Raw genomic sequence first — 27,694 nt, forward strand, 5'->3', positions numbered from 1 at the left:
CAAGCGCGTGGGCGGGGACGAAGACTCGGCGCCCGCGTTTCAGCCTGCACCATCTCCCGTCCCACCACCGTGCGCGACTTCCTCTGTGGCGACAACGACGGCGACTCCGATCACCGACACGATGAGCAGCTCCTCCCAGTCCCTCGAGCTGCTCTTCAGCTTCCTCTCCCGCTCCTACGCCGCTGCGGAGACCAACTTCTTCAAGATCCCCGGCTCCGCTGTCGTCGCCCGCTATGTCCAGTCGTCCCACCAGAACGACCCCGGCCGCACTCTGCTCGAGGTTCTCCTCGTCATCCTCGCCATCCGCACTCTCCTCCAGTCGCGTACTCGTAGCGAGGAGTCAGGCAAACACTTCATCCAGTTCGACGAGAAGGTGAGCTTCCACGCGACCGGTTGATCTCTGGATGCACGACCGACCGTACGTGCCTGCGCAGGAAATCGACGACCTTGTAGTTGAATGGACACCGGAACCTCTGGCTCAGCCTCTCACCGCTGAAGAACGCGCCGACCTCGACGCCGTCCCCGTCATCGCTGGCCCCACTGGTCCTAAGCCCAAACTTACGTCAGGCAAGACTGTCATCAACCTTGCCAGCTACAATTTCACTGGTCTTGCCGGCAACGAGGAGCTCAAGAGCGCCGCCGTTGAGACGGTGAGGAAGTACGGCCTGGGAAGCTGTGGTCCCCCGGGTTTCTACGGCACCCAAGGTATGTCCTCCGCATTCGCCCAGCTCGCGACCGAGTCCCTGGGGGGTGTCCCTCGCCGCCCGCAGCGGTTTTGATGCGCTGCGTGGCGTCGGGTCGCTCTAGATCCTGACCGCTGCGCCTATATGCTGTTCGTTCCTGGAATGCTCACGTGCGCCATTTCACAGATGTGCACATCCAGCTTGAACGCGACATTGCGGACTTCCTCGGTACAGAGGCGGCCATCTGTTATTCGCAGTCCTTTTCCACCATCCCCTCCGTCATTCCGGCCTTCTGCAAGCGTGGTGATGTCATCGTCGCCGACCGCGGTGTCAACTTCGCCATCCAAAAGGGCCTGCAGATTTCTCGCTCGAATGTACGCTGGTTCGACCACAACGACATGGACAGTCTCGTGCACGTCTTGGAGGGCATTGAGAAGGATCGCAAGAAGCGCGGGGCGCCTCTCACTCGCCGGTTCATCGTGACGGAAGGTATCTTTGACCACGACGGTAGCATGTCGGACCTCCCGAAGCTGGTGCGCATTCTACCTCCGTTTGCTGTGGCCGTATATTCATGAGCAAGGTAGATCGAACTCAAGAAGAAGTACAAGTACCGCCTCATCCTCGACGAGAGCGTCTCCTTCGGTAGCGTCGGGCGTACTGGTCGTGGTCTCACCGAGCTTTACAACGTTCCTGTGCGTCTTTTGCGTTACCCCACAAATTTACCCGAACCCACACCTATTTTTCAGGCGTCCGAGGTAGACATGTTGGTTGGATCGGTTGCGAACGGCCTCTCAACCTGCGGTGGTTTTTGTGCTGGGTCCGACATCGTCGTCGACCATCAGGTACGCTTTTGCTCGAATCTCTCCTGCATACAAATCTTCATACGGGTTTCCAGCGCATCAACGGCACCTCCTTCGTCTTCTCCGCTTCCATGCCCCCGGCGCTCGTCGTCGCTGCCGCCGAGGGAATCAACATCCTCCGCTCCACGCCCTCCATCTTCACGACCCTTCAAGACAATGTCCGCGCCGTCCGCGCCGTGCTCACCGCCGGCGACTACATGGCCATTCCCTCGCACCCCGCGTCCGCCGTGATCCACATCCACATCAAGTGGCCGACGCTGCAGGTCCACCCGCCCGCCGCGACGAGCAAGCCGTCGAACCCGCTCTCGGCCAAGCCGCGTGAGGCGCCGCACTGGGACATCGCGCTCGAGGAGCGCCTCTTGCAGGACATCGTCGAGGAGGCCCTGGCGCAGGGCGTGATGATCACGCGCGCGAAGCGGCTTCGCGGCCAGGAGCTCACCGACGCGCGGCCGAGCATTAGGCTCGCGGTCACCGCGGCGCTGTCGCGTAAGGACTGCGAGAAGGCGGCGGGCGTGGTGAGGGCGGCGTTCGCGAAGGTGATTGGGAAGAGGCGGTAGAAGGCGGTAGATGGCCTTCTGGGATCAGGCTTGGTTAATTAATGTCATAGATGTTGGGTTTGCTTACGAGTACATACGCGTATAATGGAAGGTAGAGACGCTGTTCTCACTGTCATTTCCGACGCACTCAGAGGTCCAGTTCCAATCAAGCCCCATACAAGATATCTATAACGTATGTATGCAGGCAACCGCCTACTCATCCTCTCCGTCCTGCTCGTCTGCACCGTCATCTGCACCGTCGTCGTCGTCGTCATCGCTATCGTCACCTCCCCTGATCGTCATCAAGTCATTCAAGCTGCAAGGCCACCGTCAGAACGGGTACGCCCCCCACAGCGAGCGCCCACGACGCACCAATGCACGAACGGCCGCACGACCCCCGCAATCCGCGCGAGCTCCTCCTTGAAGCCGGGGTCGAGCACCTCCCTATCCGCGAACTTGTGCACGACCGCGAACGAGCGGCACTTGAGCAGGTCGATGTCCCTGCGCGGCGCGGACGATGAGTGCACGGACGCGTGAGGAGGCACCGGCGCGTGCACGACGCACGACGCTCACCTGTGGTCCTTCCCGATGCCCTTCGGCGCGACCTTCAGCTCGTCCTCCATCCCGAACACGCTCTGCCGGGCGCCCTTCGGGTGGGGGCGCGCGGGGCCGAAGAGCGCCTCGAAGTCGGGGGAGGAGATGATGGCGCGCAGGCGGCGGGAGGAGCGCTGGAGGTTGTGGCTGCCGGGGTCGTCTCGTGAGCCAGAGATACGTGAGAGCGGAGGTGGGGGGGAGGACGGACCGCATTGTGGCGAGCTCGTTCTTTCCGGGGTGCCAGGACCCGACTGCGATGACGCTTTCGCCGTTGGCTTTGACTGGTGGGGTGTCAGAAACGAATATCGTGGAGGAAGGTGCACGAAGTGGAGACGCGCTCGCTGGCGATCCATGCTACCCTACTCGTGCTCGGTTGTGCTAAAGGCTCGAGATAAATTTACTCACTTGCACTGGGGAAATCGAGTAAAGCGGTTGTTCATCAATATCCAGGGTGGGAACGAACGCATTGCCGTACAAACTCACATATGGTCTGTTGGGGTAACGGTAGTCAGTAGCGACTCAGCAAAGCGAATCCGCGGCACTGGAGACGAACACACGGCGAAAATGCCTTTGCGGCCGCTTCTTGAGAAACTCGCCGAAAGCCCGGTTTTGTAAGGTGTCTTATCATTGCTGAAGCGAACCTATACCAGAGTCCAACGTCAGGGGCGGTGGAATGCCTTAGGGTTAGCACTCACGTCGCGATAGATTCGATGAATGACATCTTTCGGAGGTAGATGGGGGATTTGGGGGTCAACTTCGACTAAAAGGTCGGTGAAGGTCGTAACAAACGCCTTGAATTCGCTTTCCGCGAGACGATAGACGGGTTCTGAGGGAGTGCTGTATCAGATAACTGTGGGAGCACAGATGAATCGTACGGCGATAGCTGACCATGCAACTTGAACCTAGGAGGTAGGAGGATGAGAAGGACACTTGGTCAAGACAGCATAACGCACCATTCACGATCGTTGCATGCGGGCTTCCTGAGCTCGGCCAAGAAATCAAGTGTGTTCTTCGACACCTGGCCAGGAGGCACTTCATGGTTGCGGATCGTTGGGTTGTTGTCGGACAGCACAAAGAACGCCAAAACTCACCTCGTCCTGTCTTCAGCGCCTGAACGACGACTCCCACAATTTCCTGCCCTTCCACCAAGTCCAGCCCGCTCTCGTAGTCGCTATGGTCCTCCGTCTTGCGCTTCTTCCGGGGTGACGCTTCTTTGTTAGATTTCGCGCGAGACCCGGCTTTCTTCGGGCTGGCCTTGAGGGATGTTCGTTTGCGCTTCCGAGATCGTTTCTTCGGTGCGGCATCCTCAGAGTCCTCATCTAGCGCATCGCTGTCAAGGTCTTGCGCTTCGAACGCGTCCTCGACGGTATCCTCAAGCGCGCTGTCTTCGCCGTCCTCAACGTGGGGCTTGGAATTGAAGGATTTCGAGCCCCCTTTCGCGTTGAATGTCCTTGATCGTGTTGTTCTAGTAGCTGGCTTGGGGGCCATTGTGGAAGGCAGAGGGAAGGGTGACCAAGCCCGACGCGTCTGTGGCGCTGAGCGACGCAATGCACGTGATACGCGTCACCTGGTTGCTGACTAATGATTCGCGGGAGGGTTCGCCGATCAGCGCTTCCGCACGACCCTGCCACCGACTTCGACAAACAAACCTCCACGCGACTCTGGTCGCTGATATGCTTGTGCAGCGGATCGTCCTACGTTCGAACATCTCACTAGTTGAGGCTGCTCCCTTTCTCCGTGCTCCGGTTGTACCTGACTGTGATATGGCATCAAGCACTCCAAAGCTTGGTAAGTCGTTCGTTTTGTGCACATTTTTGCACACGATCATAGAACGCGATCAATCAGGAATTCTGCTCTCGGTCCCATTTGAAGCGGCCGGGCAAGTAACCGAGGAGACCGGAAAGTGCCCGTCAGAATCTGCGCGCACGCGTTCCTATCTATGGCCGGGACATCCATTCCCCTCTAGCCTCTCTATCCCTATTCCGTAACCCGCCCTATCCTGCCGCATGTGCCGTCTCTTCTCGCCCGCCAACCACTCGGGCGACGCATCGACGTGCCTGGTCTTCCGCTTGCCCTGCGACACCGGCCCTCCTCTCTCCGTTCCACCAGTCCGAGAGCACGGAAGGACTCGCCTAATGCAATCACCGCCCCGCCACTATAACTGCATGGCCATGGCTTGCGTCCTCTCCTCATTCGCGCCACGCGCGGTTTTGTCCACTCCTCCTCCTCCCGCCGATCTCCCTCTCGCCCCGCCTTCTCCATCATCATGCGTTCAACAGCATTCCTCACAATCCTTTCATTCGTCCTCTCCTTCTCCATCGAGGTTTCTGCTCAGGCGGCGGCATCGGCGGCATATGCCCCCGCTCTCGGTGCATGCCCTTCCGGCACCTCTCTCCTTCGTAACGTCGGCACCGACGCCTCCGCCCAGACCGTCAGCAGCGACGAGCAGTCGTACATCTCCTCGCGCAAAACCGACGTTCTCCCCTCCGCGTGGAAGGCGTACCTCGCTGCCGTCGAAAACGCATCCCCCAACGTCGCCCTTCCGGACTACCTTTCCAAAGTCCTCGGCGGCGACGCGAACGCCCCCACCCTCGGCATTGCCACCAGCGGCGGCGGCCACCGCGCCGCGATCGTCGGCGCCGGCATTCTCAACGCGCTCGACGGCCGCAACCAGTCCTCCGTCGGCTCCGGCACCGGCGGCCTCCTGCAGGCCGCATCCTACCTCGCGGGCCTCTCTGGCGGCTCGTGGCTCGTCGGCTCGCTCGCGCAGGGCGACTTCCCGACGATCCCGCACCTCGTCTTCGGCGGCGATGGCGTCACCGGCTGGCAGACGCAGCTCGACCTGCTCGCACCGACGGGCAACACGACCACCGACGCGGAGTACGTGAAGGGGCTCTTCGCGGAGATCGCGTACAAGTACATCAAGGGCTTCCCCGTCACCATCGCCGACATCTGGGCGCGCGCGCTCTCCCACCACTTCGTCAACGGCACGACTGCGGAGAACGTCTTTGACGAGAGCCTCACGCATGGCGCCGGCGCGACGTGGTCCTCCGTCGCGAAGCTGTGCGTATATGTGCTGTTTTGGCGCGCTGTGCTCGCTGACCGGTGGTCGCCCGTCTAGCCCGTCTTTCCAGAGTCACCAGCAGCCGTTCCCGATCATCCTCGCGAACACGATCACCAGCAAGAACAACGGCAGCGAGTTCATCGAGCCCGTTCAGGGCGTTGTCGCGCTCGAGAACCCCATCTACGAGTTCAACGTCTGTGAGTCGCCCTTTCCCTGACCTTGCCATTGCAAGATATTGAGGACGCGGCAGTCGAGATGGGCTCGTGGGACCCCGTGCTCGGCGCGTTCACGCCGACCAAGTATCTCGGCTCCCCCAACGACACCGCCTGCGTCACTGGCTATGACCAGGTGTCTTTCGTGCAGGGCATCTCTGCCGACCTCTTCATCGAGTACAACCAGACCGTAAGTTTTTGTTATTGTCGCGTGTGCTTGTTCTCGTCGCTGACTCTCACGTCATTTTAGGGTGTCGATATCCTCCAGACCGCGATCGGCTCCATCATCGGCGGCCTGGAGGCCACCTTCCCCGAGCCGAACCTCCGCCTGGATACCGCTGCGGTCCCGAACCCCTTCTTCGGCGTTGCGCCAGACGTTTACCCGGACACCGCCGAGACGATCCTCAACCTGGTCGACGGCGGCATGGACGGCGAGGTGACGCCCTACCAGCCCCTGCTCGTCAAGGCGCGTGGCGTCGACACCATCCTCGCGATCGACGCCGTCGCGGACAGCACGGACAACTGGGCCCAGGGCCGCTCCCTCATCGTACGTCCCCCGCCTCGCGCGCGCGCGCTCCGCCGCTGACCCGAACCCACAGGCCACCGCGGACCGCGTGAACATGTTCTACGGCGCCTCGTACTCCTTCCCGTCCGTGCCCACCGACGTCGCCACGTTCGTCGCGCAGAACCTGACCACGCGCCCGACGTTCTTCGGCTGCGACGTCGACGCCGCCTCCGACGCGCCCCTCGTCATCTACATCGCGAACGGCGGCGCGCCGCTCGGCGAGGCCCCGGTGACGAACACGTCGACGGCGCAGACGCAGTACGCGCTCGACCAGGTGCAGGCGATGCTCGACCAGTCCTTCGCGCTCGCGACGCAGGGCATCCCCACCGACGCGGCGACGCGGGACCCGGAGTGGCCGGCGTGCCTCGCGTGCGCGGTCGCGGACCGCTCGCGGCGCGCGCTCGGCGTCGAGCGCAGCGGGGTGTGCACGAGCTGCATGGAGCGCTACTGCTGGAGCGCGTGAGGGGGCGCGGGGCGCGACGCTGTCTTGCACATCGCTATCTGACACTGGTTCCTCGCTTTCGCACGCGCTGTGTGTACTGTATACCGGGGCTCGCCGTCTGCATCGCACGAACTGTCTCTCTGCATATGGGATCCCTCGCTTCTGTCGTTACTGTGCTACGTAGTGTACTTCATAATATACATAATCCATTTTCCGTGCAAACTTTGGCTGTGCGCGATCAAAGGCTGCTTCAATCATCCGGCTGGTTGTGGACGACGAAGTCGCTCCATGGCGGTTCCATCGCGTCATTTCAATTGTCGCCAACATGAATGATGTTGTTTCTAAGTTCGTGAACACTTCGCCCCGACTGCCGAGGTTGAAAGGCTTACTCGGAGATGTGAACAGCCGAGTTCGATCTCCTTGGGGAAGTTGAACAGGCCTAGGAACGCGGGCCGGGGGCCGGGGAGCTAGCGCCCATCGACACTTCGCTCTGATTGGCTCGCGCGGCGCACCCGTGCTCTTTCGTACTTCCAACTGGCGTGCGCTGCACATGCTGGCCATCACGCCTGGCGGCCCCATCACAGCGTCCCCTAGGAAGAGCATAGGTTTCGGGGAGCGTTGCTCGCTCTCCGACCAAGGTTACGTCGCAAATGCACATATCACCGCCGACCATGGCATTCGACGGGAGTCGAAGCCTCGGGGCCGCTGCTGCGCGCCAGGAGCAGGTCCGGCTATCTGGAGGTGAGCACCGTTGAGCCGATGGAAACGTCCACACGTCGCGCTCATCACCATGGCGCCCACTTCGTTTAATGCTTGAAAAGGACTAGCCAAGGGCAGTGCTGCGCCACATGCGCCTGCGCCGATATATCCGCACGTCCATATTAGGCTCTAACTGAGTCGGCAGTGCGTTGCAGTCTAGATGCTGCAGTGCATCAGCAAGGGTTAGAAGATGTTAGAACGCCAAGCTCCAGGCCCTTCAAGCCTAGTGGTCTCTTAGAACTCGCGCTCATAATTAGGGGTCTCCATGGTAAACCTCTTCGCTTGCGCTCAAGCGCACCAGGACGCCGGGGGTGTGGCCATCACAAGCGATCGAATGTCCAGATCTTTGCTCGAAGCGGAGGCCTTCCTCGTCCGCGCGCGGGGTATATCATGCACGGCTCCGCATCCTCCTCCGCATTCCCGCCCCCTTCTTCTGCTCTCCCTCTCTTTTCCGCGGCCTGGTGCTGTCCGTTGCGTGTCCTGTCCTTGCGGCGCAAGCTTTCGTAGTCAAGTCTCATCCCCGTCTGCCCTTCGCGCTCGCAACCTCTCCCACCCGTTCACGACCCATACCCGTCACTGCGTATACCCGCCCACCATGATGTCCCGCGTCGTTGTCTTCCTCTTCGCCTTCCTCTACCTCCTCGCAGGCTCGCAGGTTTACGCTGGTAAGCGGCCTTCCGTCACGCCTCTCATCCCCCTCCACATCATCTGACTCGTGTGCATCCCACCAGCCCCCGCGCAGGAGATCGCCGCGCGCCAGCTCGGCAACCTCCAGTGCAACATCGACCGCCTGAGCATCGTCGCGGGCCTCGCCAGCCTCCAAGGCACCCTCAAGAAGATCGCGTCCTCGTACGCCCCCTCTCCCACTCGCGCGTCTTCCGCACCACTCACCCCCACTCGCTCACTCCCCCCGCGCAGCGACAACTCGACCGCGGACTCCGTCGCGACCGTCCAGGACGCCGTCAGCGGCGCGCAGGGCGCGATCGGCGTGATCGCGAAGGCGCTCCTCACCGGGCAGGCCGCGCCCGCCGCCGCGCGCGACCAGGTCCAGGGCAACCTCACCGCCGCCGCGACCGCGCTCGCCGACGTCACCTCGTGCGTTCCCCCCTCTCTCCTCGTTCTCCGCAGGGCGCTGACGCGCCGCCGCCGCCGGTGCAGGACGGACTCGGCGACCTCGAGCATCATCGCCAAGGCCGGCACGCTCCTCACCAAGTCGGGGGCGGCCGGCGAGGGCGTCGTCGCCAACTGCAAGTGAGCGGCGCGCGCGCGCGCCGCGGACGCGTCGTGGAACGAGCGCGCCTTCGCGCACTCGCGCGGAGGCGTGGACCCTCCCGCCCGATTTATTGGAAGGACCTCTCGAGAGGGGACGGACAGGATACACGTACATACACGGACGTTTTGACCTGGATGTGTCGCACCTTTAGCGCGTACATTAGCATTGCCCTATGAGAGGTGTTTGCACCCCCACGCGTCCGATGTCCGAGTGCGCCTCCGAGGGACGCTACTATAGCTAGCGCTCTGTTTGAGTTGCGATAAGGGTGGGTGGCAACTGAGAGCTCCGGGCTCGGATGTTGTCCTGTACGGAAAGTCGGAGTCAACTTTGCATGGCGGGAGGCGCTAGATCATGGGCTGCTCGGATCGGTCTTGTCACGGTCACGGGCTTTGCCTGGTGCCGGTGCGCGTCTGGCGCCTCCCGTCGTTTCACCGTCAAGACTCAATTACTGTGTGGTTGACTCTTCCCACATCGGCGATCGCATCCTGCGCATTTGCTCACCCCTCGCCACTTCCTTGCCCATGTATTCTGGATGGCGTTCCGATGGCGTAGCGCGGAAAGTGGTGAAGGCCAACTTGTGATGATGGTGAGTTCAAACCAGCTCTACAGATTTGATAGACTACTTATGTGATCCAAGACCAGCACAGAAACCACCTTGCCTTCGTGGCTCTAGCGCCGAACTTTGTCGGCATCCTATTCACGGCGTGTACGGACCCATGAAGTCCGACACCCTTTAGCCTCACGGAGACGGTCTTTCGTGTGGAGCTTCAGGCACTGCTATTGTTTGCACAGACGTAGGTCTCGCTTACTATCCAATGGCGGCCGCGCATTAGTTTTCGCTGGACAAATATATATCCCCGATCGGCGTCCAAAGTTCAACTCTGGAAGTGGTCGGCGGAGAGGTTGCACTCTTCCTCAAACGCCGAGTCGAGTAGTGATAAGAGAGGAGTCGCGAAGCATCGTGCATGTGGATGTGTTACTCATCCACTCTCGCACAGACGCACGCGACACGGGTCATTTTGACGTCTTCCTCGGGACAGAGCGTCTCGGCGTGACGTGGGCAGGGTTGCGTAGAGCACGACCAAAACGCTGGTTGCGTTAGGACGGTCACGACGGTGATTCCAGCGTTACTGCAGGACGCAAGTACTGAACTTCGGTGTGTTCCTTCACGACTCTGCGGCAATTCGTAACTGGCTAACACGCTTCTACTCGCTGTATACAGGAAGTGCTTCATTATCACGGTTGCATTTAGCTCGTAACAGCGATTGTGGCATCACGGCCCGGAGCGTCATGGCCACTTGCGTGAAGCCTGTGAACAATGTGCGCCAGTGCGTCCAGAGGGTCAATTGCTCTTGCGTGAGCCGTGCTTCGCTCCTTCTATCTGGGCTGGTAATGGAAAGTTCTAGCAGCGTCTGTCGCACGCGGTGTAAGATAGCGGGAGTCAAACCTCGTTCCCAAGAATCTTAATTGGGGGCGCATATAAACCCGGGTCAATGCATGGGCCCTGACCAGGCGGCCCCGCAACTCTCTACGCTTCCCCTTTCCTCCCCCCTTCCCCGCCTACCTGCAAAATTTGCCCCGATCTTCATGGCGGTGCTGTCTCTCGCTCTCGTTTCCGCGACACTGGTCATCCTCGCCCTCCTCCGTCGGTTCCTACGGCGGAGCGCTGCTCCTAACCTGCGTGGTCCACCCGTACCCTCGGTGTTATTTGGTGAGCGCCCGTGCAGGCTTCAGGTGGGAAATGGAGCTTATTCGATGTGAACCAGGACACGAGTACCTCTTAACTCACCAGGAAGAGGTGGGGGCTCTCGACTTCCAATGGATGCAGGAGTACGGTCCCACATGGCGTACCAAGAACTTCTTCGGGGTTCGTGTGACCAGCTCGCTATTTTTTGTTTGTGGAGTGCTCAGGCTCGCTACAGGCCGAGCAAGTTATGACCGCGGATCCGAAGGTGCTTTTTCCGACTGTGTCGTCGGGCGATGCGTCGCTGACTGGTTTTCTCGCGATTACATAGGCGTTGCAACACATTTTGCACAAGTCGGGGTATCACTACCCGAAGCGGGTGGATAAAAACCACTTCCTTTACCTGCTCCTTGGACCGGGGATACTGTGGGCTGAAGGCAAGTTTTAAAACGCGCGTCATCGTATGTTCACCTGACCGAACAGTGTGACAGGTGAGATGCACCAGCGCCAGCGCAAGACGATGAACCCGGCCTTCAGCGCGCCGCAGCTCAAGCTTTTCGTGCCGCTCTTCCAGCGCACTGCGAAGAAGGTGAGACGGAATGTTATCGCCTGTGCAGTGGCTCCCTTTGAATTCTATCGACGTAGGTCGTGGGCAAGTGGAAGGCTGACATAGAACCCTCCCCTGGTTCCCCGATTTTGGTCAATCAACTGCTGACCCGCGCCGCCCTCGACGTCATCGGTAAAGGTACCATCCTCCCCCGATGTGGCATGCTTTCCGTCGCTTACTGCTTCCGATGCTCTTCTTTTAGCCGCTTTCGACTACCAGTTTGGGGCCCTGGACGAGCTGGAAAACCCGCTTACCCAGGAATACAGGACGATATTGTACGTGCTCTAGCGCTCTGCTCCCGTCGATCGCGCTCTCTAACGGTCCTTCAGCAATGATGCAAACCTGTATCCCACCGCCTCCGAGCAGATCTGGCGCGCGACGTGGCCGTACCTCACATGGCCGGTGCTCAAGCTGACCAAGTACACGCCCACGAAGCTCTACACGCGCTTCCGGCGCGTGAACAGGATGTTCGAGAACATCGGCCGGCCGCTGTACAAGGCCGGCCTGGACACATGGGACGCCTCGCAGGAGAAGCGGCGGGACGCGATGAGTCTCCTCAGTGGGTATCTTTTGCGACTCGGGTCCGGTCGTCCGGGCGAAGGGAATTGCTGATTATACTTGGGCGGATCCCCAACCAGTCAAGGCGAACGCGTCCGAGAACCCGAACACGCAGATGAGCGAGGAGGAGGTCGTCGCGCAGCTGCACCACCTGACCGCCGCGGGCCACGAGACGACGTCGACGACGCTCACCTGGATGCTGTACGAGCTCGCGCAGCACCCGGTGTACCAGGCGCGCGTGCGCGCGGAGATCCGCGCCGCCCGCGCGGCCGTGCGCGAGCGAGGCGACGGCGACTTTTCGCTCGAGGACCTGGACAACATGAAGGTGACGCTCGCCGCGATCAAGGTGCGTTGCTGCAGGCCGCGGACGCCTTGGAGAGGGGGGCTGGCTGAGCGCTGAGCATCCGCACGCTGCAGGAAACGCTCCGCTTCCACCCCCTCGTCTTCCACCTGTTCCGCGTCGCGGACCGGGACGACGTCCTTCCGCTCTCCCACCCCGTCATCGGCAAGAACGGCGAGGTGATGTCGGAGATCCCCGTCACCGCTGGCCAGCCCATCCTCCTTTCCATCTGCGGGTACAACCGGTGAGCTCGGGCCCGCTGTTTCCGCTCCGATCGCGACGCGAGCTGAATACGTGCGCTTCGACGCACTAGTCTCAAGGACCTGTGGGGCGAAGACGCCGACATGTGGAATCCGGAGCGCTTCCTGGGTGTCCAAACTGAAAAGGGAGTCAAGGTTGGGGTGTATGCCAACTTGTGAGTGTTTCCTCTTTACTCGCTGTGCACGTTGTTTCGCGGGCTAATTCCTTTACAGGCTAACTTTCTGTGAGCCCCGTTTTTGTTTTCACGACGCACGATGACATGACCAACGTTTTCCTCCCCTTCCGCAGCCGCCGGTCTGCGCGCGTGCATCGGGTGAGTCGACTCCCTCCTTAACGGCCACGATACACGCGTTCTCACCGTCCCTCGCTCCCCTCGTTTCGACACAGCTGGCGTTTCGCGTGAGCGTCCACTGCGCCGCTTTTGCGGGCCATCGTGTTGACCCGGTTCTTTGCAGGCTGTACCAACTCCAGGCCGTTGCCGCCGAGCTCCTCGACCAGTTCGAGTTCGCGCTCCCGGAGGACAAGCCGCAGATCAAGCGCGCGCCGGCGGGGACGATGATCCCAGTGATCGACACCAAGGAGGGGAAGAAGTCGATGATGCCGCTCCGCGTCTCGCTGGCGGGGTAGGCTCGGGCGGATGGGCGCAGGGGTAGGATCTGTGGGCCGAGCGGTGAACGAGTATGAAACAGTGGATGTATGCGGCGCGGGGACGCATGTGGGTGACCGTGGAGGGCGGGACTTGCGACTGGGAGGGGAGATACATAGTACGACGGCCGTTACGATTTCAAAACGTGTACACTATATATTTATGCCCATAAGGTTTCCCATCTCACCATACGTTACATACCATGGTCTGTACTGAGCCCACACAAATAATTGTCATGCAAGCAGACCCGCAAAAGATCCTTATCGCCGCGATCGGGAAGCGCTGAGTGCGGTCAGACCCCGCGCGATTGCTCTTTGCTGACGACGTTTGCCCCCCGGACGTTGACTGCAGCCATGCCCTCCTCTCCCCTCCCTGTCGAGCGATGGGAGGATATCATCGACGCCCTCGCCGCCGCACACGAATTCGAATCCGTCGCCGTCTGCGCACGGGTCTGCACGCAGTGGCTCCCCCGGAGCCGCCTCAACATCTAGCGCGAGCTGTACCTGAACACGATCGACCAGCTCGCCTCGGTCCGCCACGCCCTCGAATGCACCCCCCAGCTCCGCGGGCTCGTCGCTTCAGTGCACCTTCATATATTGCCCGCCCCACGGCAAGACTCCGCCCTGTTTAACAGCGCGCCGGTGGTTCTCTTGCCGTACCTGCCGTGTGTGGAAAGCTGGAGATTCGAGGCGTTCTGGGCCCCTTTCAGTATGCCCAGGTTTCGATGGTTCTCTCGCTTTTCTATGGCCTGCTTCGGGCAGTACTCGTCCATAAAGACTTTGGATATCAAGGAGGTGCAATTGGCGACGCCTCTGCATCTGCATCGACTCGTGGCCTGCTTTCCCAAACTCCAGGTGCTCCGGTTGGCCGCCGTAAAGTTCGAACAGATTGCAGAGGAGTTCCCCCTGCTGAGCTCATGCAGGCTGAGCATCGCGTCTCTCCGGGAGCTCAGGGTGAGTAGGTGTGGCAGTCCGGCTTCGTGTTGTGTTGACCAGTGTATAGGAAGACCTACACGTAGGACAGCAACTACAGCCATTGTATCAGGCCAGTTCGACCACTCTTACACACCTGACGCTGCCCTGTTACCGGCTCAGATCTCACAGTGAGGATGCCTTCACTGTCTGCGGCCTTGTGGAATACGATTTTCATCATTATCTGACAGACGTCGGCGAAATGACGAGATTACGGTATCTTTCTCTCCGATGTGACCGTCGGAAAACCGTGTTGAGCTCCTGTATCGACGCCGTCGACAATGTCAACACGCTCTTACGCCACGGCCTCCCTAGTTCTCTGCTTGCCTTCGAAGTTGTATATCCAGAGGCTTGTTGCCCCCCACAAGAGGGGTACGCTAACATATCCGCGTCTAGCCTGGCTGCACAACTGGCAGAAGATCTAGGTCCTCTCCGAAAAATAGGAGCAACATGCATATTTGAAGATGTAAAGGAGAACCACGTGGAAGGGTGCACTAGTGTGGTCCAACAAGCTTTTTTACCGCTTCATTCATTGAACCTTCTACGGGTTTTCCGCACGTTCACCTGTCAGTCTTTAGCTCCTCTACGGTGGTGGGTTGAGCTCACACATTTTATAGACCCGCCTGTCAAAGGGTTTCACGGGCACACTGGTTACGTGGAAAGACTTGTTCTCTCCCCCTCGGGAGCGTGGGCCGCAAGTGTTGCCAGATGCAATCCCTTCGGCTGGAGCTTCAACTTCATCATCTGGAACACCGAGTCACAAAAGCCGGCACTCCAGCAGTCGTACGATGACTTCAGCGTTGACGTGTTCTCAGTGACGTTCGCACCTACGGAGACGCTGTGCGCGTGCACGACCCCCTCCAGCGAAGTAGATATCTTCAGGCTCCCTTCACGAAGCGAGGTGGCGGCGGGACAAAGAGTGCGCAAGGTCGGGTGCTTCAAGGTTGGGGACGACGACCACATTGGTCACGCCTGGCGGCCGGACGGGACACAGCTGGTGGCGTTGACGAGGCTCGGGAGGCTCGAGGTCTGGGACACAGTCACCCTTACCCTCGTCCAGTCGTTTTCCAGTCCGAGCCACATCTTACCTCAGGTGATCCGCATCCAGCACCACGCCATGTACGACACCTCGTTCATTAAGATCTCCGACGATGGCCACTTCGTCCTGCGCGTCAGCATGTTGACCTTGAAGGATGGCACAAACCGCCGGTGCATCCTCGTCCACGACCTCGTCACTGGGGTCTGCCATTCTCCATTCTCCTCCCCGGACGCCCCCACCCCACGCTGGTTCACACCCGTCATCCAAGCCGTCCTGCGGAGAGATCCGGCTCGGCCACACGTTCAGCAAGTCGCGGTCGTTCGGGAAGACGCCCCCATCGTCATGCTCGCCGACGCCGCAACCGACTCTTCCCTCGGAGGTCCGGTGTCATTGGTCCTCGACGTCGAGCCGACACAACCGAGTCGCAGAATCCTCTTCGATATCTCGGCCCACGGCAACCGCGTCCTCCATACGCACGGCACCACAGTCAGCACGACGTACTCGGTCTTCGACGTTGGAACCGGTCGCACGGTCGCCTCCGTCTCGTTCAAAAACGCTCTCCAGGGCAACCGCCGCGGGGTGCTGTCCCCCGATGGCAGACATGGAGTGCTGTTGGCGTTGTCTTACGTGAGGTATAAGATGTGGCTCTGGCACGTCGATGAAGGGACTCTGCATCGGATCCAGGGGACGATGGGTTGCCGGGAGTGGACCACGGCTTCGTTCTCCGGGGATGGTGCGACGCTGGGGCTGGGATATCCTGATGGGACTGTTTCGTTCCATAACGTCCAGGACATAGTTCGCGGACAAGCCTATTGCTAGTCGAAACTTACATACCATTCATACAGATGGATCCCTGCTCCTAAGAACAAAGTGCGATGGGCTAGAAGTGACATGTCTTCCGTCGCAGCTCGTTCTTCCCCGCCTTCTTGGTAGACCCCGTGCCCGCACCGAGGGTCCACCCTTCCGCACGCTCCGGTCAGCGATCTGACGGAGCGAACGCAGCGCATCGCAATCGTCGTGCGCCTTGCCGCTCGCCGTGCACTTCGTGGCGCCTAGCCCTCGTTCTCGAACGCACGCGTAGGGCTTAGCTTGACGGTGAAGCGGATTACGAGGTGTGTGATAGAGACGGGTGTAGGGGTTGCCTCGACGGTCGCCCGGGCGTCGAAGTGAAAAGTCGAAAGGCCTGGCAGTGAATAAAGAATTCATTGCAGCGTCGGAAGTACGGACCGGGACCGGGCCGGGTATGACCGGGCGTCCAGGCGGCGCCGCGGTCGAAGCCAAGTCGAAGCTATCTTCTTCACTCTACTAGATCTCCATCGCCCACATGCTCCGCCTCTTCACTCCTGTCCTGGCCAGCCATACGAACGCACGTGGTGAAAATGCTCTCGTGGAAAGCATATATGCGTACTGGCGACTCTGTGCTCTGAGAGTGTACGCAAACGTCAAGTGCAGGGCAATGCTTGAGTGATCTTCACTGAGTACTGGTGAGCCATTCAGCCCATGTTTACTTGGTGGTCGCAAGTTGAATGAAGGAGTGCGTCCCTCGTCGAAAGTTTGCCAAAGCTTTTCAATCTAGCTCTAGATCTCCTTTCCCCTACCTGCCGTGCCATATTGCCCTCCACCCCCGTATCAATCAGTGCCTCGCGGTGGGTGTGGTCCTACCGGAGAACATATCGCGAATCTTCAAGGGTGCTGTGGTCACTCTGAGGTGCGCTGCTGCGACGCAGGCGGGGGCTATGTTTCTTATGCACAGCACGTAGCAATCGGTGATGCTCTGTGTCACTGCTGCGGTGGCTTGCAGTCACTTTCCTGCGACACCTGCCCTTGAATCGTGGCTGCGATATGTTTCTGGGACGCCGCTTCAGCATGATGGCCTGCGCCCGGAGTTCGTCCCAGACAGCGCAGCGTCACGCGTTCGCCGTTTCAAATACGAGTGTACAGTACATAAAGGTTCGCGGGAACTCATGACAGTCATCGGTTCGTTCCACTTCTCTTTCGCCGCTTCTGCCCTCGCACCTTCCTTCGGGTCTTTTCTTAATTCAATACTTCAATCTCACTTTCACATTCAACTTCTCCACAGTCATGGGCTGGCGGTCGAGCATTTCCTCAGCCATTCACTTGTCTCTCGCCGGTTCTGTCGCAGCCAAGACGGTCTCGTCTGTCAACGGCACAGTGGGCGACATTGTCTGGACGACTTGCACCGGGGATGAAATTCTCCCCGGAGCGGAGTGCGGCCACGTATTGTAAGTCATTGACTTGATCACCCTTGCACCGCTCGTTAATATGATGTTTGGTACCAGTGTCCCGTTGGATTACTCCGACTCCAGCATTGGTGTTGCGAAGATCGCGCTTGGCAGATATAATGCGACTTCAGGCACGCGCAAGGGCAGCGTTTTTGTTGGCCCCGGAGGGCCTGGAGGACAGGGCGTTTTCTTCGCGACCCAGCAGGGACCAGCGGTACAAGCTCTGGTAAGCTTCTGCGCGACTGCATCAGGCTCAAAAAATGCTGAACCATCTTCTTATCTCCATAGGTCGGGGAGGACTGGGACATCATTGGTTTCGATCCTCGTGGTATCGGTGCCACCGAGTGCGTACCGATCTTTGCGTGTGGAACCAAGCGCTGATACGCACGTTTATCCTTTTTCTCAGGCCAGCGGTGCGGTGCTTTGCCAGTGCTGAAAACCGCACGGCGTTCATCACGAACACGGTGATCGATCGCAGCTACGATGTTAGCCCCAACGTCACGGACCCCTTCAACCGCTACCACCTCGTGCAAACGCAAAGGGAGGCCGATGCGCTCTACAAAACGCAGTTCGCGATCTGTGCGCAAACCATGGGAGATACGCTCAAGTACATGGGTACCACTTCTGTCGTGCGCGACATTGATCACATCGCTACGCTTTTGGATGGCGAGGATTCGTTGATGTAAGTTTTAGTTTGGCTCTTCCATTCTTCCTTGCTGACGGCCATAATCCTCAGCAATTTCTACGGGCTTTCGTACGGCACAGTCACTGGCCAATATCTAGTCAACATGTCAGCACTTCGTCCCACTTGTCACGATAACTGAGAGCCTGACAGGATGTATCGTCAGGTTCCCCAATCGCGTTGGACGTGTAGTGATCGATGGAGTCGTCAATGCGGAAACATGGGCCAGTGAGTCAAATATTTCCACTTTGCCACAATATCTCCCAGCTGATGAGTTCAGCGGTGCCTCCATATATACGTCTCGCCAGCTTCCTAAATTCCACTGAGAAGGCATACAGCGAATTCTTCCGATTTTGTGCGGAGGTACGCATTCGGCTACTACGTACTCGTTTGGCTACTATATTCTCAGTCTACTACAATCAGGCCGGCCCGTCATCCTGCGCGCTCGCTTCTAAAGATAACGAGGACCCTTCCGACATCATGGCTCGCGTGGAAGACTTCGTGAACGGCCTATACACCGCTCCTTTGCCAACGCCTAACGCGACGCTTCCTGGCATGTTGACCAACGGCCGCGCCCGTAGTACGTTCTCTTACTGCTCTGGTCTTCGCATATGACGTCCTTACCATCCTCACCCCCAGTGTTCCTCCTCGGCACGATCGAAGATCCTCAAATCTGGCCTGCTAGCGCTGTCGCCTTCGCGCAGGCCATGGCTGGCGACGCCTCCGCGGTCCTTAACCTCATCAACACCAAGGGGCTCGTCGACCTCGAGCGCTCTGCGGTGACGTGCAACGACGTCCGGCCGTTCGCGGGCCCAACTCCAGAGGCATGGGTCGAAGTCGGGCTCGCGGCGCTGAACATCTCCCGGTTCGCGCTCGCGGGCACCACCACAGAACCAGACGACGGCTGCGAGTTCTGGCCGGCTTCGCCCCCCGAGCGCTTTGAGGGCCCGTTCAACAGCACGCTGAGGAACCCCATCTTGATCGTCAGCAACACGGTGAGTGGCTTCGTGCGGGGAGTGTCTGCGGTCGGGCTGACCGCGTTTCGTAGGTGGACCCGGCGACGCCTCTTACCAATGGAGAGGCCGTGCACGCGCTGCTCCAAAACTCGTCTGCGCTTCTCGTTCAGAACGGCCCGGGGGTATGTGTTGCACGCACAGAATCGATCGGTTTCGACGGTGCTGACAATCCCGATTCTAGCACACGTCGATCCAGCTTACGTCAACGTGCACCATCCTCTCGACGCGCGCGTACTTTGCGGACGGCTCGTTGCCTGCGGAGGGCACCGTCTGCGAGATCGACGCGTCCCCGTTCGCGTCAGACAACTCAACTGCCTCTGCGAGCGCGACGGCCTCGTTGGCTGTTGCTCACACAAAGGCGAGGATCACCCTGAGGAGGGGCTGGGGCGCGTAGGGACGTATTTATACGTCGGTAGTGTCGCCTTTGTTGGCTTTCCGTAATCATCGCCTGTGCATTCCCTGCTTCTACAATATGACGAATATTCTGGTTATGATGTGAGGTAACAGAAACCATGACTTCCCAGCATGCCGAGACCGCAATAAACCAACCCACCAATCCTTCTAGACGGGCCAAGCAAAGTCCGTGCGCACAACTCCCGCATCCACCATCGGCTTCAAGTCCACGTTCGGGAAGCATCGCTGGAGGAACGGCACCACCCGCCCGCTGTCCGCGCGCGAGAACCGCACCCCCTCCAGCCACAGCGTCTTCAGCGCCCCATTGCTCGCCCCGCCCTCCGCCGCGCCGACCTCGCACCCCGGCTCGCACAGCATCCCCACGTCCGCGTCGACCGGGATCCGCAGCGACTCGAGCGCGGCACACCCCCCCGCCGCGAACGCGCGCAGGCTCGCGACGGACGGGCGCGGCACCCCCGCGGGCCGCGGCGCACGCGGGTCCGGCCCTTGCACCGGCGCGCGCTCCTGCTCCCGGTGCGGCGCGGAGAGCGAGACGAAGAGGGCGGCGAGCGCGGGCCACGCGCGCGCGAGCTCCGCCGCGTCGCCGTCGTCCATGCCCACGCCCGCGGGGTCGTGGAGCGCGAGCGCGACGCGGCGGAGCCCGCGCAGCGCGAGCAGCGGGCGCACGTACTCCGCGACGGAGCGCGGGGCGTGCGCGTGGGTGGAACGCGTGGGCGCTGCGCACTCGAGCCGGAGCGCGCGCAGGGTGGACGCGTGCGTGGCGGCGAGGGGGGCGAGCGCGCGCGCGCAGTCGGCGGCGGCGCCGGTGCTCGGGGGCGCCGCGTCGGAGCGCGCGGGGCTGGGCGTGCCGTCGGTGCTCGGGAGGGAGAGCGCGAGGTGGACGGAGCGCAGGGCGGGCGCGGTCGTCGCGGCGAGCACCGCCGCGAGCTGGTCGGGGGTGCCGGACGCGCGCAGAGATTCGAGCGCGCGCAGGGAGGGGCGATCGTCGTTCTCAGCGTCGTGAGAGGTGGTCGGAGAGGGGGCGGTGTCGGGGTGGGCGTGGCTGGAGAAGGTGAGGGAAAGCGAGGCGAGGCGAGGCATCGCGCTGCATTGCGCGAGCACGATGTGGGTGGGGGTGGAGATGCTGCCGAGGTGGAGGACGCGGAGCCGGGCGAAGGCGACGGGGGCGGGCAGCGTGGGGGGCGGGGCGAGGGCGAAGGGGGCGTCGACGCCTTCGAGGGCGAGCTCCTCGACGTCGGGAGAGCGGGAGGCAAGGTGCGGGATGAAACCGCCGTAGCCTGTGCGCGGAGGCAAGCCATGTGCGACCTCGGGGTGGCCAGGTGGCGCTTGTTGGACGGTGATCGGAGATGGAGGATCGGAGGGGTAGACGTAAAGAGACAGCCGCTGCAAAGATGGTGCGACGAATGGAAGACATTGCGCTGTCGCGCTAAACTGAAGCCAGGAGAGGTCTTGCAGATTGGGGAAGAGCGCCGTGTCCGCGGCGTACGCACGTCGGAGCAGAGCGCAGAGCGCATCATGGCCGAGGTGCTCCCAGGGCCCGTGGGCGTTCTGGTAGTGCAGCTTGCGCACTCGGCGAGTGTACAATGCGATGCGTGCCCAGTCGGAGTCCGGTATGGCGTCACTGAGCACCGTCTAGACGCATGGCGGGGAATGACAGTAAGCATCATCGAACAGGTGGTCAACGAAATCATCACTTACGGCACCCACGCCCTCTTCTTTGATCGAGGAAGGGAGCAAACTGAAAAGCGGTGATAGCCCGTTCAGCTTGTACCAGAGAATGTCCAGCGCGGGCGGACTGAACGCCTGCGAAACCCGTGCGCATCTTGCAAGAGTGCTTCCACAGCCCAAAGGTAGATGCGTCAGAATGTTGCGAACGATCTCGTCAATTTGCCATATTCTGTGAGCATTGGGAAGCACCGAATGTTGAGGACTTGGCATCGAGACGAGGTTGCTGAAGCTGAGGAACGTAAGAGGATGCGGGGGTCGAGAGAGGTGCGAGCTCACCTGAGAACTGCGACGGGTCAATTTGAGGTGTTCGGGAAGGCGGCAAGGAGCGACACGTTTCGCGGGACTTATGTAGGGTAGATAGGCGTTTCGGAAGGCGCAGGGACCCTCTTCGACCTCCGATCTGGCTGATGGAGACCGCGTACGTCGGGTTTGAAAAAAAAGACGGTTGAAAATGTTCTCATTCATCTTATGAGGAATGGTGGCTCCCCTCCACATGCCTGTCGAAGAATAGACGGCAGCTGGCAGTTTTACCTGTCAGGACAGAGACAGACCGTGTATGATGAGAGGGGCTGCACTGACCTTCATCTCCGCATCGAAGCACGCCTCGCACGACATCAGCCTTACGAGAGGTCGGCAAGCACGACTCGAGGCGAAAATGGTTGCCGAGCCTCGAGGGGACCTTCGCGGGTAGACGCTTGCGGGATTCCCCGAACCGGAAGGCCGAGGCTCCTGCGTCGTCTGCTTCATTTGCCTCTCGGGGTGGTCGTCGCCATCTCGGCGCGCCTTGGCGGGAGAAAAAGCCGGGGAAGGGACACCGACGTGTGGCTTATCTGCTCCTTATTCCCGATGAGGCTGCGCGAGATTCAGTGCTCGAAATCTCAGGCTAAGGAGGATAACTCACAACAAACACTGTTGCTCTTCATGCGCGCCAGGGAAGCAACGACCCCTGGAGGCAACCACGCGGGATGCACATGAATGAGTCAAATGAACACGTCATAAAGCTGCGTGTATTGCATAGAACAAATTATGAGTAGAGCTAATGGCTCGTCGTAACTGCATCAGAAGTTCGTGTATTCCCTACTCTGAGGATGCAAGCGACATCCCGACCGTCCCTAGAGAGGGGGGAACGCCGGATCCTCCAGAGAGTAGAACCACTCCGCAAACCGCTCGAGCTTCGGCTGCGGCATGTCAGGGTACAGCTCGTGCGCGTCCAGGTACCCAAGCTTCTTCGCGCTCGCGAGCGAGTTCTCGCCAAGAGCGAACAGGCTCTTTACATAGGCCATGTACCAGTATGGGTAGATGGCCTCGAAGGCCGTCGGGTCCGCCTCTGTAGCCGCTTTCGCGGCGGTGTACCGCGCCTCGACCTCCTCGGCGGAGACCTGCGTCATGAAACAAAGATCGGCGCCCATTCATACAAGACATGAGACGTGCGTGCTCACATGCGCGCGCTTCGCGGCCAGGTCTCCAGCTTGCCCGCTCTCCCGCTCTCCGATCTCGAAGGCGTCTTTCTGCGTGCGCTCGTCCTCCCAGACGATCACCGCGCGGTTGAGCGTGCGCGGGTCGGCGAGGATGCGCGCGGTCCAGCGGCCGACGTTGCGCAGGTCGGTGAGCGCGAGAGGCGTCGCCCCGCCCGCGAACTCGGTGTTCGCGAGCGCGTGCCTGTCCGGGGTGGCCTTGCTGTGCGCGGGGAGCGGGAGGAAGCTCTGCATCCACCAGCCGACGTCGATGAATGTGTACGGCAGGCCGAGCTCGACGACCAGGTCCTGGATCTCGTATTTCTGCCAAGAAACGAGGGTCAGAGCTGCCGCGAGAGATTCAGCGGGAAGGGAGCTATACCATGTCCGTCATGGGGCGGAGGCCGCGCGCACCGGGAGTGCCCCAGTCGCAGGGGACGAAGCGTTTCACGCCCACTTCTTTCGCGGCGCGGATGATGTCTTTCTGATCGAGGATGGCGGGGACGGCCACACAGCTGACGACGATGTCGACGCCCTCGAGGTGCTTCTTGAGATCGGTCATGCTGTCCTTGAGGCTACCAGAGCGAATCTCGACGCCGAGAGTTCGCAGCTTGTCAGTGGAAGGTTTCGTGAGGGATTCGGGGCGGATCAAACCGGCAACTCGCTATTCAACGAAGGTCCGTCAAATCATCACGTACAAGGGAAAGCCGAAAAACTCACGTAGTTCCCCGACTCCAAAAGCCCTTGGACCACGGGAGTGCCCGTTTGGCCGGACGGTCCCAGAATGAGCACGAAAGGCTTCTGTTCCATGCTGCTTGCGTTGTTATGGCGGATATTCGGTGATTGACCCCCATCTTTATATATGCTGGATACAGAAGCGCGAGCTAGAGAATGTCAGGGATTTTACTCATTCCCCGAGGCGGAGACATACCAATGATTTCTGGGTCCGATCGATCGGCGAAGAACTGAAGGAGAATTCACCGCCGCCGTGTCAACGTCTTCAGCTCGGCACACGTGCATCTCCTTTGGGACCAATGCCGCGTAGACGTGGTCACCCGGCGTACAAGTATTCCCATGGAGAAAGCACCGACTGGGAAAGGACTGATGATTCGCAATTTGTAAGTAGCTCCATAGTATTCACAGCGTACGAGTTCTCTTACCACACACTACGACACGAGCAGCCGGGCGTTGAGGAATTCGTCTACTGTCGACGTACAAAGGTTCGGCGGGTAGTCAAATCTCCACAAGCGGTTTCAAATTGGGACTTTATTCTGCATGCTGGGGTAAGCAGACTCTCAAAGTCGCCGGGAAAACGCCGTCAGCCTGGGCTCGACTTCGCTTGCTTTCTTGCCCGAAAGCTCGATAGAGGTCTAGATGGGAATGGAGACCCGGGACCCGACGAAGGATGGTGCCGTCTCCAAATCATGACAGACTCTCGCCTGGTGATGATAATCCCGTCCTGGGTAGTAAAGGGAGTGGTAGTACTCCCGTCGTTTCCACACCATCACAGCATATCGTACACTCCCTCTCGAGTTTGGCGGAGTGCTCTCCCCCATCCTTAACAGCACATACGAGATCACATGCTACTCACTATGGCATCGTGAGCACTATAACCAGTGTCACGGAGATAGCTTGAGGTGATTCAAGGAGAGGAAACGTGACGGAGGATTTGCGTGAGCCTTGACAAGCAGAATTCCAGGATGGCGTCGTCTTGCAGTGTACGATAGTGGAAATGAAGAAGAGGAAGCCACGGGTAGCTTGCCCATGCTCAGAGACGGATGGACAACAAGTAGGTGGCACGGCGGGCCGTGGGCTGTATATAGCCGGGTACCACGGCCCGTCGAGCGTCTATTGACGTTTCTCCCAGTGCACATTTTCAGACGTGCAGGAAGTGTTGTTGTCTTTCGACCACTGTCCCCCATATCATCCGTATTCTCTTTGCCATCTGTCCATTGCGCTCTACATGCTCTTTCTCTGACACAACGAACAACCTGATACCAAGAGATCAACTCAATATGGCACAAGCCGGGCCCTCGAACCCTACAAAACACAGCAAGAATCGTAAGCGAAATGTCCCTAAGATCAAATCCGGGAAGATGAAGAGGGAGCAGGAAGCCAAGTTGCTTGAGGATCTTGACTATTCGGCGGTTCATTTTGTGAGTATCCTACACTTCGTCGTTTTACATGGCGTGTTTTCCTCCCCTCGAATGTCGTCCTGGTCCTGCGTCTCAAGAGTTGTGCTCATTGACACAAGTAACTGTGCTTCAGGAAGCTCCTGAAGACCTGAAGCACTTTGCTGACCTCCCAATATCCGACTGGACCAAACGGGGTGAGCGCATTTCACCTCGTGCACGTCCCGCATACTGAACGATGCAATCACAGGGCTAAAGCGCGCCTTCTTCGTCGATATGACCGACATCCAGGCGAAGAGTCTTCCAATATCACTCAAGGGAAAAGATGTCCTCGGAGCAGCTCGCACAGGCAGCGGCAAGACCTTGGCTTTCCTTGTTCCCGTGCTCGAAATCCTATATCGACGGAAATGGGGACCTCAGGATGGTCTGGGTGCATTGATCATCTCGCCGACGAGAGAACTGGTGAGTACCGCATATTTGTACTCGGCGTTCCCCATACCTACAGTGGTGCAGGCCGTGCAAATCTTCGATGTCCTCCGGAGTATAGGTTGCTACCACAGTTTTTCTGCGGGCCTCGTCATTGGAGGCAAGAACCTGAAGGACGAACGGGAGCGACTGTCGCGCATGAACATTCTTGTCGCAACCCCAGGCAGACTTCTCCAGCATATGGACCAGACGATTGGATTCGACGCCGGCAATCTGCAAATGCTTGGTACGTGGATTCCCCTTTGTCTACTTACCCGGATCCCTGTCTCCACACACATATACCTACCTCCACGCGCATATGCTTGCTTTCTCGCGCATATACTTACTTCGCTCAACATGTAGTGCTTGACGAAGCCGATCGCATATTGGACATGGGCTTCCAACGAACCCTCACCGCTCTCCTCTCCCATCTCCCCAAAACACGCCAGACCCTCTTGTTCTCCGCCACCCAGACCCAGTCCGTCGCCGACCTCGCTCGCCTAAGCCTAAAGGATCCGGTGCCCATCGGCCTCGAGGAGACTATCGCCGAAGGCGCGACGCCCAAGACCCTCGAACAGCACTACGTCCTCTGTGAGCTCCCGCACAAGCTCGACGTCCTCTGGAGCTTCATCAAGAGCCACCTGCAGGCGAAGACGCTCGTCTTCCTCTCCAGCTGCAAGCAGGTCCGCTTCACCTTCGAGACCTTCTGCCGGATGCACCCCGGTGTGCCCCTTCTCCACCTGCACGGCAAACAAAAGCAGACGGCGCGCCTCGCGACCTTCCAGCGGTTCACGGTGATGAAGCACGCGGTGCTGCTCTCGACGGACATCGCCGCGCGCGGGCTCGACTTCCCCGCCGTGGACTGGGTGCTCCAGGTGGACGCGCCCGAGGACGCGGAGACGTATATCCACCGTGTCGGACGGACGGCGCGCTATGAGAGCGCGGGAAAGGGGCTGCTGCTGCTGCTGCCGAGCGAGGAGGACGGGATGGTCGCGGCGCTGAAGAAGAAGAACGTCGACGTCCAGAAGATCAAGATCAAGGCGAGCAAGACCCACGAGATCGCAAACCAGCTGCAAAAGCTCGCGTTTCAGGACCCGGAGATCAAGTATCTTGGGCAAAGGGTATGTCGCGTTCTGTTCCTTTGGTCCCTGGGGCTCACCCGTGCTGTCCCAGGCGTTCGTGTCGTACCTCCGATCGGTGTACTTGCAAAAGGACAAGTCGATATTCAAGCTCGAAGGGCTCCCAGTGAAGGAGTACTCGGAAGCGCTTGGGCTTCCGGGGATACCGAAGATCAAGTTCCTAAGCAAGGAGATGGCCAAGCGGAAGAAGAACGCGTCTAGGGCTGCTGCGGAAGTCGCCGCTCCGAGCAACGCGCAGGATGAGGAGGACGAGGACGAGGACGAAGAGAGCGGTGATGACGAGTCGGGATCATCTGATGAGGGATCTGACGAGGAGGAGACTAGTGGTGCGAAGGACGCGTCCAAAAAGGTGCGAGCACTCCGTCCTCGCTTCTTATCATGCGCTCAGCGTCGTCGCTCTCAGCCTCGAGTACGTACCAAGTACGACCGGATGTTCGAGCGCAAGAATCAGAACATCCTCTCCGAGCACTACGCGAAGCTCGTCGACCGCGACGACGACGACGATGGAGGCGACGATGGCTTCATCACCCTCAAGCGTGCCGATCACGGTCTGGAGGACGTCCCAGAGATCGATACTGGGTTCATCTCTAAGCGCAAAGCGAAGCTGGCGTTGTCAAAGAAGGCGATCGCAAAGCACGGCGAGAAGGGCAAGAAGCTCATCTTCGATGACGACGGACAGGCACACGAGGTGTACGAGATGCAAGACCCGGAGAACGTGTTCAAAGGCGAGGACGTGCATGAGGCGGGGCGGAAGTTCGCCGAGGCGGAGCGCGGAAAGCTGCTCACGGCCGACGTGACGGACAAGGCGGAGGCGAAGGAGAAGAAGCGGGAGAAGAAGCGCAAGCGCAAACAGCGGGAGCTTGAGGTACGTGTGCCATGCGTGTTTTGGACCGAGCGAGGAGCTGGTATTGACTGCGGCGCCTTTCAGGAAGAGGGCTATTGTGATGTGGAGGACGGCGAAGTCACCGGTCCGATCGTCGCAGGGCCCTCCGACGACGACGGCGGCTACATTTCACCCGAATTCGACCTCCCATCGGAGTCAGAAGGAGAGGCAGAAGCAGACGAACGACAACCACCATCCAAGAAGGCTCGCACTCATGTCGTATCGCGCCTCGCAGAGGAGGAGGAGCTTGTGCTACAGATGCTCCGCAGCAGGCGATAGGCGTACGCTTCCTGTTTCGTACCTACCTCAGCATGACGACTTGACCTTTCGACTCTCTTGGTGTGTCCAGGGCGCGCGGCCCCGGGCGTGACGTGCCCAGCCTGCCCTTCGTGGACGCGGATCACGCCTGGATAAACCGCAAGATACCGCGTGGCGCTCGCGGGA

General features: G+C 59.9%; 10 protein-coding genes across 10 annotated transcripts; 7 read left to right on the forward strand and 3 right to left on the reverse strand.

Moving 5' to 3' along the window:
- Positions 1-121: 121 nt before the first annotated feature.
- BXZ73DRAFT_102521 (serine palmitoyltransferase) lies at positions 122-2,100 on the forward strand (the record flags this gene model as incomplete). Its single annotated transcript, XM_048015266.1, has 6 exons — positions 122-373; positions 435-705; positions 870-1,216; positions 1,268-1,375; positions 1,430-1,525; positions 1,579-2,100. 6 exons carry the CDS (start codon positions 122-124, stop codon positions 2,098-2,100), a joined length of 1,596 nt encoding a protein of 531 aa, XP_047876819.1.
- Positions 2,101-2,292: 192 nt separating this feature from the next.
- BXZ73DRAFT_48566 (uncharacterized protein) lies at positions 2,293-4,161 on the reverse strand (the record flags this gene model as incomplete). The annotated part of the gene is made up of 8 exons (XM_048020080.1): positions 2,293-2,395; positions 2,452-2,580; positions 2,653-2,820; positions 2,882-3,010; positions 3,223-3,314; positions 3,369-3,510; positions 3,615-3,705; positions 3,765-4,161. 8 exons carry the CDS (start codon positions 4,159-4,161, stop codon positions 2,293-2,295), a joined length of 1,251 nt encoding a protein of 416 aa, XP_047876820.1.
- A 778-nt stretch (positions 4,162-4,939) lies between these two features.
- BXZ73DRAFT_90682 (lysophospholipase) lies at positions 4,940-6,977 on the forward strand (the record flags this gene model as incomplete). The annotated part of the gene is made up of 5 exons (XM_048025710.1): positions 4,940-5,736; positions 5,795-5,934; positions 5,988-6,139; positions 6,200-6,496; positions 6,549-6,977. The coding sequence occupies 5 exons, from the start codon at positions 4,940-4,942 to the stop codon at positions 6,975-6,977; spliced, it is 1,815 nt and encodes a 604-aa protein (XP_047876821.1).
- Positions 6,978-8,310: 1,333 nt separating this feature from the next.
- Positions 8,311-8,970, forward strand: BXZ73DRAFT_102524 (uncharacterized protein; the record flags this gene model as incomplete). The annotated part of the gene is made up of 4 exons (XM_048015267.1): positions 8,311-8,380; positions 8,447-8,564; positions 8,634-8,810; positions 8,874-8,970. 4 exons carry the CDS (start codon positions 8,311-8,313, stop codon positions 8,968-8,970), a joined length of 462 nt encoding a protein of 153 aa, XP_047876822.1.
- A 1,605-nt stretch (positions 8,971-10,575) lies between these two features.
- On the forward strand, positions 10,576-13,065 carry BXZ73DRAFT_102525 (cytochrome P450; the record flags this gene model as incomplete). Its single annotated transcript, XM_048015268.1, has 15 exons — positions 10,576-10,699; positions 10,755-10,855; positions 10,911-10,940; positions 11,004-11,098; positions 11,156-11,261; positions 11,318-11,417; positions 11,482-11,554; positions 11,609-11,838; positions 11,918-12,183; positions 12,255-12,421; positions 12,491-12,592; positions 12,651-12,661; positions 12,727-12,751; positions 12,826-12,837; positions 12,894-13,065. The coding sequence occupies 15 exons, from the start codon at positions 10,576-10,578 to the stop codon at positions 13,063-13,065; spliced, it is 1,614 nt and encodes a 537-aa protein (XP_047876823.1).
- A 372-nt stretch (positions 13,066-13,437) lies between these two features.
- On the forward strand, positions 13,438-15,913 carry BXZ73DRAFT_78457 (uncharacterized protein; the record flags this gene model as incomplete). Its single annotated transcript, XM_048022886.1, has 3 exons — positions 13,438-13,533; positions 13,606-14,037; positions 14,087-15,913. 3 exons carry the CDS (start codon positions 13,438-13,440, stop codon positions 15,911-15,913), a joined length of 2,355 nt encoding a protein of 784 aa, XP_047876824.1.
- Positions 15,914-17,380: 1,467 nt separating this feature from the next.
- On the forward strand, positions 17,381-19,429 carry BXZ73DRAFT_48720 (TAP-like protein-domain-containing protein; the record flags this gene model as incomplete). The annotated part of the gene is made up of 10 exons (XM_048020110.1): positions 17,381-17,563; positions 17,626-17,681; positions 17,768-18,019; positions 18,074-18,127; positions 18,186-18,247; positions 18,300-18,382; positions 18,443-18,599; positions 18,659-19,014; positions 19,068-19,157; positions 19,217-19,429. 10 exons carry the CDS (start codon positions 17,381-17,383, stop codon positions 19,427-19,429), a joined length of 1,506 nt encoding a protein of 501 aa, XP_047876825.1.
- Positions 19,430-19,596: 167 nt separating this feature from the next.
- Positions 19,597-21,387, reverse strand: BXZ73DRAFT_102527 (uncharacterized protein; the record flags this gene model as incomplete). The annotated part of the gene is made up of 3 exons (XM_048015269.1): positions 19,597-21,081; positions 21,148-21,252; positions 21,325-21,387. 3 exons carry the CDS (start codon positions 21,385-21,387, stop codon positions 19,597-19,599), a joined length of 1,653 nt encoding a protein of 550 aa, XP_047876826.1.
- A 902-nt stretch (positions 21,388-22,289) lies between these two features.
- On the reverse strand, positions 22,290-23,441 carry BXZ73DRAFT_48611 (NAD-P-binding protein; the record flags this gene model as incomplete). Its single annotated transcript, XM_048020090.1, has 4 exons — positions 22,290-22,556; positions 22,617-22,955; positions 23,014-23,295; positions 23,352-23,441. 4 exons carry the CDS (start codon positions 23,439-23,441, stop codon positions 22,290-22,292), a joined length of 978 nt encoding a protein of 325 aa, XP_047876827.1.
- Positions 23,442-24,646: 1,205 nt separating this feature from the next.
- On the forward strand, positions 24,647-27,529 carry BXZ73DRAFT_48667 (DEAD-domain-containing protein; the record flags this gene model as incomplete). Its single annotated transcript, XM_048020098.1, has 7 exons — positions 24,647-24,787; positions 24,900-24,960; positions 25,014-25,225; positions 25,277-25,475; positions 25,592-26,349; positions 26,402-27,232; positions 27,302-27,529. The coding sequence occupies 7 exons, from the start codon at positions 24,647-24,649 to the stop codon at positions 27,527-27,529; spliced, it is 2,430 nt and encodes an 809-aa protein (XP_047876828.1).
- Between the last annotated feature and the right edge of the window lie 165 nt (positions 27,530-27,694).

The sequence above is a fragment of the Epithele typhae genome (genome assembly GCF_022376455.1).
Source record: "Epithele typhae strain CBS 203.58 chromosome Unknown BXZ73scaffold_32, whole genome shotgun sequence".
NCBI lineage: Eukaryota > Fungi > Basidiomycota > Agaricomycetes > Polyporales > Epitheliaceae > Epithele > Epithele typhae.